Genomic DNA, 13,890 nt, shown 5'->3' with positions numbered 1-13,890 from the left:
TGATGCCAAACCCTATTGCGTGTTTCTGTGATGGCAATATAACAACGACATCATAGATCAGGCAGAGAAAGACTTTCAAAGGAACAACATCAGTAACTTGTACAAAACTCTAACATCTCAGACAAACGCTTACTCAGCCCCTAGACTCCACTTTCGAGGACCATATGGAGAAATGAAAATGAACAATGAAGATTGCACTACAGCCCTTGCAAAATATTTTGATGGCCTCCTCAATGCAGAAGAACCAGAGGAAAAACTACAATTTCAACCTAAGAATGTTATTAACCCTGACTCCCTTCCTCCTACCAAAGAAGAAATCAAACAGATCATCTCTGAACTGAAATCTAACAGAGCAGCAGGCGAAGATGGCATCATTGCAGAATTATGGAAACATGCCGATGAAGAGTCAATTGACAGTATCCACAGAATCATAACTGACATCTGGACAACAGAAACACTACCAAGGGATTGGACTTTAGCTATCATCCACCCGCTGCACAAGAAAGGAGACAAGTTAGACCCTAACAACTATAGAGGAGTCTCTCTCCTATCAGTGACTTACAAAATCTCCAAAGCATTGCTTAAAAGAGTGGAGGCACAATTAGATTCCTGCATAGGAGAGTACCAAGCTGGATTTAGGAAGTCAATATCATGCACAGAGCAGATTCTGAACCTCAAAACTATCTTTACCTACAAAAACCTCAGCACCTCACCCTATTTAGCAATTTTCGTTGACTTCCAGAAGGCTTACGACTCGGTAGACAGACAGTCCCTCTTTGAGACGTTGACTAAAATGGGACTGGATAAGAAGACTATGAATCTTGTGAAAGCTACTCTAACGAACACCATGTCCAAAGTCAAATTCAGAGGGGTATTATCAAAAAGCTTTGATATCAAAACAGGTGTTAGACAAGGAGATGGTTTGTCCCCTATCCTTTTTAACTGTCTGCTGGAGAAGGTCATTCGGGAATGGGCGAACACACTAGCTGACAACTATGGATTAAAAATCGACTACAAAAAAGACAAGTTAACAGTTACTTGCTTAGCCTTCGCAGATGACCTCACACTCTTAGCTTCAAGTATGGAAGAAGCTACGTACCAGCCATCCTCCCTAGAACGCATAGCAGCTAAAGTAGGGCTAAAGATCGCTGTCAATAAAACAGAATTTCTGACGAACATCAGAGAAGCACCCAACTTCATTTCTTTGGGGGACAAAATAATACACAAGGCCAACTCATTCAAATATCTTGGAGAATGGATAACCCCAAAAGTTAATGAGGACCTTGCAATGAAGAGTAGATGCACTAAATTAGAAAGAGCTTATCATCTTTGTAAGAACATATACAGGTCTAAATCCCTCTCCTTGAATCTTAAACTTAGACACTACAGCACCGTAGTAAGACCATCTGTACTGTACGCCTCAGAATGCCTAAACATGACCCGGAAAGGATAACTCGGAAAACTGGAACTGAAAGAGCGAAAGATTCTCAGAAGGATTATGGGTCCCATTAAAGAAGGAGATGGCTACAGAATCAGGCACAACAAGGAACTGTACAGTAAAATAGAGAGCATTACAACAGCTATGAGAAAGAGAAGACTAATGTTCTATGGTCACGTAGTCAGGATGGACAGCCAGAGACTCACTTCAAGAATCTTCAACACTGTATCTAGAGGGGAAAGCAACAAATGCCAAATGGACGAATTTAGTGCGGAAAGATCTACCATACCTAAACATTGATCACATTGACATTTACAACCGAGATAAATTCAGAAAGTTAGTCAAGACATCTGACTCTCTCCAGTCACTAACAACTAAATCACTGCGTCCACGCGTAGGAGTGAAATGGACTCAAGAAAGAAAAGACATCCATAACGCTAGAATGAAGGAATACTGGGCTAAGAGGAAGAAAAGAGCTCACCAGAGTTAAGAACCACGTGGTCCATCGTAGGCCTAAACGAATAATAATAATAATAATAATAATAATAATAATAATAATAATAATAATAATAATAATAATAATAATAATAATAATAATAATAATAATAATGCACCGAGCAAGTGGCTAAGTGGTTTGGGTCTTGTAGCTGTCTGCTTCTGTTCGGGAGATGGTGGATTCGAACCACATTGTCGACAGTCCTAAAGATTCTTTTCCGTGCTTTCCCATTTTCACTCACGTTAAACAAGGCCATGGCCGATTTCCTCACATTCCCAGCCATTTCGTGTCCCATCGTTGCCATAATATATATATATATATATATGTGTGTGTGTGTGTGTGTGTGTGTGTCGGTTTGATGTAAAGCGAATTGTAATAATAATAATAATGAAAATAACAATAATAATAATAAAATCCACAGCCTGTTTCCAGTCATTTGGCCTGGTCAGGAATGGAATGAATGAAGCCCGCATCTAGCGGCGAGGATAGGAACTCTGCCGGCTGCCGAAGCCTGTCGCACTCCTCTGGGGCAATGATTAATGAATGACAAATGAAATGAAATGATACTGGAGAGTGTTGTTGGAATGAAAGATGACAGGGTAAACCGGAGTACCCGGGGAAGAATCTGTCCCGCCTCCGCTTTGTCTAGCACAAATCTCACATTGAGTGACCGGGATTTGAACCACGCAACCCAGCCGTGAGAGGCCGGCGCGCTGCCGCCTGAGAACGGAGCTTCCAATAATAATAATAATAATAATAATAATAATAATAATAATAATAATAATAATAATAATAATAATAATAATAATAATAATAATAATAATAATAATAATAATAAAGCAAGTTAAGTACATTATTTGAATTATTAGTACCACTTGGCCAATATAATGACTAAAATGTTGCATGTCTTCTTCTTCTGTATTTATTAATAACTGAATTACCCGTCGTTTTCGAGTGACCGCTAAAAACAACAATCACCACCAACACCAGACTGTGAAACCAAGCCACTCTGGCTAAGGTTAGTGCCTTGTGTGCTTTTTTCATCCTCCCGGCCACCAGTGAATTGCTGTTTTCGGAAAAAGTTTCCCATACCATGATTTCTCTCTTTCCATGCGTTTTGTCGCTAAGTACGCGGTATATAATGTAGCCTAACTTATGGTTCGTTTTTGGTTCATAAGTCATGAATTTTTTGTTTTCTGTTATACGAATTCTGACTCAAAATTATATTCTTCACATTCTGATGTTGCATCCTTTCAGAATTTTGGTGGTGTGTCTCGTATCAGAGTTGCCGTGATGTGGAGGTCGTCCAGAATCTCCGCCCACATCCAAGTTTCCCTTCAATGATAATTAGTACCAGGCTGCATTGTCATTCCATAAGATATCATCATTGACCCGCATTTAGGGCCATCCCTATCAGCTCTTTATCTAGAATTTTTCTTCAATAATTTCAAAGAAATTGAAAATTAATCGAACATTTCCCTTAATAATTTATACCAATTCCTAATTCCTCTTCAAGTAAATGAATATTTACTTCGATTTGTCTTCTTGAATTCCTACTTTATCTTCATATTATGATCATTCTAACGTTTAAGAGCTCAACTCAGGCTTATTCGTCTACTAATATCATTACATGTCTCCACTGACAGCTCCGAACATTCCGCTTGATTATCAGCTCATCTCCATACTCCCAAGTCTTCTCACTCCAAAGTTAGTAACATTTCCATAACAGTACTCTTCTTTTTTTTTGGAAATCACCCATAACAAATTGTGCTGCTTTCCTGTGGTTCCTTTCCAGTTCTCGTAATCCTGGTGTGGGTCCCATACTCTGGAACTACAGTCTAATAAGGGTCTTACCAGAGACTTACATACTCTCCTCTTTACATCCTTACTCCTTATTCTACCACTTTTCCCACATATGTGGGATTGCGGTAAGAGAACTGTGTCTCGCAGGTGGAGTTGGCCCTGTTTTATGGTAGGATGCCCTTCCTGCCGCCTACCCTATGTGGAGGGATGCAATCACTATTGCGTGTTTCAAAGCTGGTTGGTAGTGTAGTGCGCTGTCTCAGTATGAAAAGGAAAGTATTGGGAAAAACTCAAACACCCAATCCCGAGTCGGAAGGATTAATAGGACACTATTACAATCCCCTACCTGCCCTGGGATCGAACCCGGGACCCTCTGAACTGAAGGCCTCAACGCTGACCGTTCAGCCAATGAGTTTGGTCATTGAATCCTTACTACAACCCCCAAATACCCGACCCGCATATTTAAATGGAGAGATCCGTAACCTTAATTTACGATCTGGTTAATGCGATTACCCCAATGAATGTCGTTCCTTATAATAAAACCTAAGTACTTACGGTGATACTATCACACCAACAACACAGTAATTAAAACTGAGGGGACTTCTCCCCTTGGTGAAACGACAGCCTCACTTTCATCCCGTTTTACACCATGGTCTGCCGTTAATCTCACAACATTGTCGAGGTTTTTTTTTTTTTTTTTTTTTTGTAGTCGTTCACAATCCTGTTACTTACTACTCTATATATCATCCTCAAAAAGTTTTATCTGCGATTCTAGTTCTTTACTCATATCATTTACAGTATATATATCATGTGGCTCGTCGGCGCCGTAGTTTCTATTGATACGTGTCCCGCATGCGGCAATGATGAAAGGGTTGTCTGATCTCTGGTTTTCACAGGAGTATTACTGCCTGTAAGTTAGTCACGTCAGAAAATGAGGAGATATCAATCGGACGGCAGCTTGCTGCATGTTCCTCAGCGTTTCGCATTAAATGCACCCCATTGCATTAATATGCCTCCTTTTCGAACGCTCAGTAATAGGCTGGCATTTGGTATAGTACCATTACAGTTGCGGTCAACATATCGACAATGGCTAGTTTGTTCGCCAACGACGAATACACAGTATCTGATTGGAGTGCAGCCGAATTTTGCAGACGGTATTCGCAGGAGTTTCCAAATAGGCGCCTGCTTCCAGACACGTATTTCGCCGAATAGAGTTGCAATTAAAATCTAATGGATCGTTCAAAGCTCTAACCACATGCAAGCACCTTTTTGGTTGAGTGGAATATATATACGTGTATTAATTATTGAGTTATTCAACTTTATTTTCTGCATCCTCGGCGTGTTTATAAATTCACTCTGTTACAGGACGTATATATTAAAATGACTGCTATTTGTTTTACAGCACGTTGTAGCGCTGCTTTGTAAATCATCGATGAGACATCTCATTCATCATTAGTGCATGCGAGACACTTACAAGTAGAAAGTACGGGGGCTGGAGGGTTACCTGTTGTATGAAAAAATAAAGGTCCAGTTCTAATTCTCTGAGTTCCCTTTGTTTGAAATATAGTCACCAATTCAACCACTCTATTTTCTAGTCCAGTAGCCTTCATTTTCATCAGTAATCTCCCATGATATACTCTATCAAAAGCATTGGATACATAAAGAGCGATATAGTCCATTTGACCTGCTATATCTTGCTGGAATCCTACATGTTGAGCCTCACTCGAATAAACTTTCCTATACCCGAATTGCCTTCTATCTAACCAGTTAGTAATTTCCTTAACATGTCATATATTCTAATATTCCGTTGCCTCATTCAGAAAATAAAGTCGACGCGGCAGTGATGTTAGAAGATCACGTGGCTCGTTTTATATTCTTTTCTGGATAACAGCGCATAGACAAGAATATTTCAATCGTAAGTTATATGGTCACATATACATGTTCACAATGTGGCTAATAATCTTTCCGACGAACAACAATCACGCAGTGTACAATGCACGCACTGTGGAAAATATTATCGATCCGATAGGGGCGTAACCAGACACGTTAGCAGAGCTCACCCTGCAGTGCACAGAGAGACCCTGGTCAAGAAGCAGAGTAAAATCGGCATTTTACGAAATTCCCCAGATAATCGTCAGTCCAATGAAACCACAACCAATACCGCTACTACTCTAGCTCCGAATATGGACGAGTACAACCGCGATCTGATTAAATGGAAATCAAAGTTTTCTGAAAATCTAACAGACGACCACTTCGACGAGGCCGTTAATGACTTTGTCCAATTCTTAGCGTCAGTACCACATATTCTTCCCGGGCCGAAACACCCCGCCCAGAAATATTATGAACTGAGAAGAAAAGGCCAACTTAATTCTGCCCAACGTTCATATAGGACCTCTACAAACCCTGAAAGATCAGCGAAAAGGGGAAGAGAGAAGAGAAAAAAGAAATGCACGTATGAATCCACTCAGTTCTACTATTACAATCAGCGGCGAAAAGCCATACGCAATGTGTTTACAAACGAACAAGCAATTTGCAGCCTGAAAGAAGATGTATTGCACACATTCTTTTCGGACATATTTTCTAGGCCGAACAACCACAAAAGACCAGAATACCCTCAAAAAGGCACTGAGAGTGAAATCATGGAGACCTCAATTTAAGAAGCCGCTTTACAGCACACTAGGCAAGAAAAGAACGATGCATGCATTATATTTCTCGACGTCCGCAAAGCTTTTGATAACGTCGGACATGCGCACCTCCAGAGCAGACTGGAGTCGGTCGGAGTGCCCGAAAAACTGACGAGACTGATAATTGCTCTACAAGAGGGAAACGTAACACAGATACAGACACGAAAACAGGGAACAAACCCCATCAAAAATTAATCGCGGTGTGCTTCAAGGCTCCCCTTTGTCACCGGCATTATTTAACATCGCTACCAATTATATTGTGGAAGAACTATCTGAAGATTCTTTAGCAAGGAATTACGGTTACTCGATTGCAAACGAGGAGCGTAACCTCACTATAATGTGTTTCGCCGACGATACGGTAATATTTTGGAAAAACACTGAATCTGCTGCCGAACTAGCCAGGATCGCCATAGAAAGATTTAAGGAACGAGGCCTGGACATCAGCGCTTCAATATCAGCTTATCTTTCTATCAAGAAAGGTCAGCTAACGGAGGACAATATCATCATTAATGACGACTGTGAAATTAAATCACAGTGCAACGAAAGTGCGATTCGCTACTTAGGTGTGAAGTTCATCAATGAACTTAAACTGGATCCACAAGCCGTCCTTGACAAGACGTGAAACAAGATTGACACCCTTGTTAGCTCACCATTTCTCCAATCTGACCAGAAATTTTCAATTTTAAATAGTTCAATATCACCTACTCTTATTTACCCACTCCAAGGTACTCCCCTAAACAAGATACCTCAAAATTTTCTATCAGATGTGGATAAAATATTAAAGAGTGGAACTAAAGAATTATTACAACTACCAGCAGACGTTCCGGATCACATGGTATACACCGACAGGAAGTATAAAGGCCTCGGTTTGTTTCGCGCCACTTGGGAAGCCAAACTACAGCATATTAACATCTGTAATAAATTATCGCTTGCAAATAACGGCTACATTAATGCAAGTAGGAACTTGGAACAAGAACGTACAATTTGTTTGCAAGATCTAGGCATAGAAATGAATGATCGAGTTATGTCCAAAAATAGCCATCTTCCCAATGTAAGGAAGGTCCGACAGATACTACGAGACAGAGAAGTTCAGTCACGGACGAAGTTGCCGCACAAAGGAAAGGGCGTTGTACTCTTCCAAGAATACACGCCAGGGAACAAATGGATAAGAGATCGCCGAGGCTTATCCTGTTCGGAATGGAGAGAGGCCATCAAGATGACAGCGAATGTGTGCGCCGTTCGCTCCGTGCCGCGAAGGTCCCAGGACAACAACCTCTGTCGGCGTTGCCGCAGAGAGCACGAAATTCTTGTCCATGTCCTGGGAGCCTGCCCTCACGGTGAGGTATTGAGAAATTCCCGCCATCATACAATACGACACATGATTGCGACATCGCTGAGGGATCACGGTTTCACGGTGCACGAAGAGGTCTCTGGCCTAGCTACCGACGGGAGTAACAGGCGTATTGACATGATAGCCTTTCAACCAGCTAGCAAGCAAGGACTAATCTTAGATCCCACAATACGCTTCGAGTCGCAGGTTAGCCAGGCCGAAGAGGTGGACGCCAAAAAGAAGTCAATTTACCAGCCAACTGTAAACTACTATAAAGATAAATATCACCTAGACAATATTTTCGTCCATGGACTCATGATCGGAGCTCGAGGCACAATCCCTAAATTTCTTGTACAGCTATGGGATTCTCTCGGTCTCAGCCAGACACGACTTCACGACATCGCTATCGGCGCAATACGAGGTTCAGCGACCATACTCCGCAATCATCTGTATAACATTTGAAGAACCATATTGCAAATTTATTCCTGAGCCTTGTGGAGATTTTTCTACCTGGCCCACTAGCAAAGTCAACTGTAACTTAGAAGACAAAATACTGTGTAGTCGACATACTTTGTCCTTGTGGCATCCTCCGCATGGGGGAAGTTGTAATAATAAAATAAAAAATAATGAGAAAGAATGCTTTCCATGAGCTTAGAAGCAACGCTGAAACGATCTTCTTTCCTGCGTTTTTCTTAGGACTGATACTTCATATAATTTTCCGACATGACCTGCTCGTTTGTGACGTGATCTTCAACATTTGCGAACTATCAACATTTCAAAGGCCCGAAGTCGCTTCATTGCCGAAGATCCTAACGTCCATTCTTTGACACCGTAAAGTGCCACAAGTAACACATAACACTTCACGACATGCCAACGAGTTTCGATTGGGGAGTCAATGTTTCACACATGTGCCCGGTTTCTCCAACTCTGTGTTAAAGTTTGCATAACGTATGTTAACTAAGAATTGTTATTTATTTCACTCTTCTGTTAATAGTCCCCTGCTTCAGGAATACATTTCCAATATTTGTAACGAAAGAATTGTTAAAGACAAATTAACACGTATCCGTGAGATTTCTGAACGCATTTGAAAGTGAGTAGTGATTGAAAAAATGCACTAACACCGTGCTTTGACACCGGTGCCAGCGGTGGCACGGAAGGAACGTTGCCAACTTTTAAAACAACGCGGTGCCAGTGACACTATAATCCCATGAACAGAGTGGGTATTTACAATCCTTATTTTCTAACAATAACGAAATCGATTGTACGAACTTAGTGTTAACGAGCCACACCAGGAATACAGACACCTCAGACTTTACATGTAACGTAAGTGAAAGGAAAGAATACGTAACGAAAACAGTGCTTTTCTCGACAGTTCCAGTGTAGAACGGCCCTGAAGGAACAGCCAGGCTGTTGCTGCGCATGAGCAGAAATACCCACTCGCATTGGCTCAGAGAACGAATCACGGTTGGCACGGTGATAGGCACGAAACGGTGTTCTCTTTCCCATTCAGTGCACTCTTGTTAGTGCTGTTAGTGAACAAGTGTAGAATACATACTGAAACTACATGTACCACGTTCTTCCGTGTATTGTCGAGTTAAATGTTCTCGTGTATTCCTATAAAGACTGTGCTGTATTGTATTTACTTTTAGCTTTATGTGATGGCGGATAAAATTAAAACTAGCCCCATGTGGAGGTATTTATTAAGAAAGATCTCCTCTAGGTTAGGAAATGGAACGATATTGACGCACTTTATAATGCTCTAATCAGCGTATCATGACCATACAGCGTAGCCCTCTACTCGTATACATGTAATAAACTATGTAATAGGACATTCCGAGTCGTAGGTACTGGTAGTGCCGCGGCACCGATACCTTGGCACGGTGTGAATCGGTGCCAGTAGAGGTACGAGATTTTGTATCACTAGTTCGAACTACGTATATTCTGACTTCAGTTTCCTTCCAACGGCTACCAGATGTAGGTTACAAGAACAATGCAGTCCTGACCGTCATATTATTTAGTGACTTCCAGTAAAATGTAGGAATCATTTTTTACCATTCTACAGTAGGAGGTGAAAACACATTATCTACATCTATAAGCACGAAATGAAGCAGCCCGTCTGTGGCCGTGGTCGTTTAGGCATGAACTATTTATAGCCTGACACCGTAGTTAGTGGTTCGAGTTCCATTAATTGAAAATTTTGTACCATCACAATATTAGCCGGCAAGGTAAGGGAGATGGCGGTATACAATTTGTAATCACTAGATTGCGTGTCAAAAGCCTTTATTAAATTCCAAACCTCTCCACAGTGCTCATATGGAGTGAGGGCATATGACGCTGTTGATGGTGATTCGTCCGTTGGATGGCGATGTAAAATACTACGCGGACCCCTTGGTGCTATTCGAGAGGAGTAGGCTATGTGCTGGCACCGAGTTTCACACTCTCCCTTCCTATTATCGTATATCACTTCATTCATTTCATCTCATAAATTTATCTGATTTGGTTGACGTTAGGAAGGGCAGCCGGTCGTAAAAGCTCGCTACGAAGTTTCATCTCACTTCATGCCCGACAATGAAGAGAAACGCGACAAGCGTCCACTACATAAAACGCCTTCCGCTGAGTTTGAGGAATGACTTCTTAACAATGTTTATCTCGGATGCTTCTTTGTAGGCTGAGATGGAATTTCGTATGCTTGGTTCTTTCTCGACAAAATACAATACTTCTGATTCAACGAGGTGAGGTTGTCATTTTGATGCACATAATAACATTGTCATCTATTGACATAAGACTAACCAAGTTGTACTCCCTGATTCGAAGTTTTCGCGTATTGAATGCGATCACAGACGGAAGACAATCGCTAATCGTTATAATGGCAGATTTATTTATTTATTTATTTATTTATTTATTTATTTATTTATTTATTTATTTATTTATTTATTTATTTATTTATTTATTTATTTATTTCATGCCTTCATTTGTGGCGAAGTTAAGGCTCACGGCCCTCTCTTACACTTAACCACATATCTAATAAACTTCATAAAACAGAATAGTGAAATAATATAACAAAATATAAATCCTAACCTCATTCATTCTTCCATTCATGCTGCCATTCATACAATCTGGTTATAAATTTAATAGGTAATCTCGGCAAGACCGCTTGAAAGAAGCTAAGGAAGTGCGAAGACATGGATGGAAGAAGGGCGTAACTCAAAAAACATACTTTCGAGATAAATGAGTTTAAAGAATTATAACATCAAATACTTTTCTCAGAAATACAGACTTTTGGAATATTATACTTAACTACGATCTTGATTATTTCATAATATGTACATAAAAATATTTTTTAAATTTTGGGTATTGTCAGTTTTTTATTTTGGAGTTACGCCCTTATTCCATTTTCGAGAAATATTTTCATTGAAAAATTTTTTTTATTTATTTTATTTACAATGTTGGAAGCATGTATACAAGATTTACATGTTAGAACATTTGGCAGGTCACAACATTTCATTAGGGGAGTCACTATCTCCAGAATTTCCCACTCCCACAGATTCAGCTTCCCGGAAAATATTTTCATACCATGCACGTGCATCTGTGCTTACAAATCTCAGTAAATCTTTAACATCTTTTAATTTCCCAGGTTTAATACCTACATGAGGGACCGGGATATTACCCAAAGTATCTACGGACCTTACATCCTTCAGTAACTGAAACTTGTCATAAAACATAATATTATACGTCTGGCTTCCTGATACAGTTCCTTCAGGAGAGTAACATAATATGACATACTTTTGAATGGAAAACTTATGTCCTTTTGCTTTTGGTGTTTCAAATGACACTGGGCTGAGAACGGCAAACCAGTCTGATAGTAAGGATTTTCCATCAACAACTAAAAAGGGGGAAGGGTTATTCCTACAGCTCTTGAAAATACTAACGTACTCACCAGCAGTATGGATTTCTTCTACACGTTTCAGCATCGACCCATACAAACCAAAGTTTCTGTCACAAACATTAAAAGAATGCCCACGCACTGGGAAAATATGCTCAACCTGAATGTTATATTTGGAAGCAAGCCAGGAACAATACTTAACAACTGTAATGTTCTTGCTCTGTCCTCCACATGAGTCTGGAAACAATACAACCTTTGTAACATTTTTGCTAGGTAAGAAATTCAATAAAAAATTATTAAGAAATGAGATTGGATTTCTTTTTGGACACGTGTTCTAGAAACCAATAAAAGGCGCTATTACCGTCGTTATGACAGTGCACATTGAAAACAAACATCCAAAGTAATCTCTTGTAAAACTGAGAGGTAACAGTTAGTTTGGGTAGGGGCAAATTTTGGGCATGGTCAAACACAAAAACCAACACTAATTTATCAGTCTTGCAGTTGGACAGTAACTCTTCCTTCAGTTTTTTGTATTTTGCATACTTCTTCAAATGTAGGTTATAGCTCTCCTTACACTGGTTACTGGGATTCTCTTTGAGTTTAAGAGTACACTCGGCACAAAAGTCACACACATCACTGCGTGGGTGTTTAATGGAAAATGGACTACGTTCCCTAAAAAACTTACGGTAAGTACAATATTTCATGCTCAAAACACTCTTTGTTTTTTCAAAATAGTATTGCTGAAATGAATGGTACAGTTTCTTCACAGTTATATCTGGATTATCAAAATATGTTCTGCTTCTACTGGAATAGTGTGATGTTCTGTGTGGTATTGACGACAAATGCATCAAGGCAGTTTCAAAAATATTTGCAGGTATTTTGTGTGGCCTATTACCATGCTTTCCTCTCATATCTTTCATGACAATATTTCCGTCTTTCAGTTTATTTTGTACAGTCCTGAGCCGTTTTTCAGATATTTGAAATAATTTTAAAATGTAGGATTTGCATACCTGATGAGATGTTTTATCCAAAGTTATAGAATAAGACCAGGAACAATCACGATTCTTTGTTTTTGTTACCATCTGTTTCTGCTTGATGTCCTTCTTTTGGAGATAACTCAGAAGTAATGTGTCTTGAGTTTCCTTGTTTCCAATATTCCAGAATGCACAGTGGAGCTTCCTTTGATCTTCAAGTGGTACATCATTATAACACTTTCTGAAGCAACACTTCTCAATATCCTTAAAGACTTTCTTCTTTATCTGGAAACAGAAAATTTACGTTATAGGTGGCAAATTGTTTCAACATTCAGTGCAAATTTTATGATGTAAAGTGGACCGTGTACAAATTAATTACATAAAAACGTATGATTTCCTTACATCTACGGGGTCTTGTTAATAATTTCTGAATATAAGTCACAACGTCTGTACTCATCTTGCGTTATGGTAGATTTTAAAAACTAAGGAGGGATAAACATGCCGACATTAACATACAGGAACAGTAATGAAAGTGTCAAAGGCGACTTTCAAATAAATTTAAATATGACACCGGTACCTTCATGACTGCAACTTGAGTGATATGGCATTAATACAGAAAAGAAACACAATTTAAGAAACAATCTTACCTTGTTACCAGCTGTGTTGACATATGACTTGCCAGAATTAGGATGTTGTTTTCTTAATTCTGGGAACAGCCTCCTTTTCACACCTTTATTTTCATCTCTTCTCTTAACTTGTAAACATGTATCCGAATCATCTGCGCTTTCACTAGGTATATATTCACTTTCGTCTGCCGAAATATCAGACGTTTCTCCTCCCGAGACTACTGCGTCAGCCATTTCGTTTCTGATGAGTGCTTGACCGCCGTAAGTCAGGCAGGAGCAATATTCCAAAGAACGGCGCAACTCAATATAGCACATTGCACGCCATCTATTGACGCTACTGCAAAGCCATTTAGGTAGTATGTAGAACAGCCACCAGGGAATGTGTATATGCAATCTACAGAATAACGACGCAACCTGACTTACGCCCTTCTTCCATCCATGTATTCATATTCCTAACACTAACTGGAAAGGGAATTCCATAGCCTTGCACCGGACACTTGAAAGGAACGGTTAAATGAAGATGAGCGATGCACAGGAATTGAGAGTGTAGTAGTCGATCGTGTGTTGTGTTCTTGAGAGAAGGAGAGTAAATTAAACTTTGAGGATAAATACTGGGGTTTAGATTCATTCAACAGACAAAACACGAGAGTTGCAAT

At 39.8% G+C, this 13,890-nt stretch overlaps 1 protein-coding gene across 1 annotated transcript in view; it reads right to left on the bottom strand.

Annotated features, from left to right (window-relative positions):
- LOC136875944 (cytochrome P450 9e2) overlaps positions 1–13,468 on the bottom strand; it is a 152,545-nt gene extending 139,077 nt beyond the window's left edge. The window contains exons 1-2 of the mRNA XM_068228271.1: positions 13,256–13,468; positions 12,645–12,893 (exon numbers count right to left, since the gene is read on the bottom strand). Coding sequence (XP_068084372.1) covers positions 12,645–12,893; positions 13,256–13,468 — 462 coding nt within the window. The remainder of the gene's footprint in view (positions 1–12,644; positions 12,894–13,255) is intronic.
- Positions 13,469–13,890: the final 422 nt, after the last annotated feature.

The sequence above is a fragment of the Anabrus simplex genome, chromosome 6 (genome assembly GCF_040414725.1).
Source record: "Anabrus simplex isolate iqAnaSimp1 chromosome 6, ASM4041472v1, whole genome shotgun sequence".
NCBI lineage: Eukaryota > Metazoa > Arthropoda > Insecta > Orthoptera > Tettigoniidae > Anabrus > Anabrus simplex.
The sequence above is the reverse complement of the archived record's forward strand: the minus strand, read 5'-3'. Positions and strand labels throughout refer to the sequence as shown.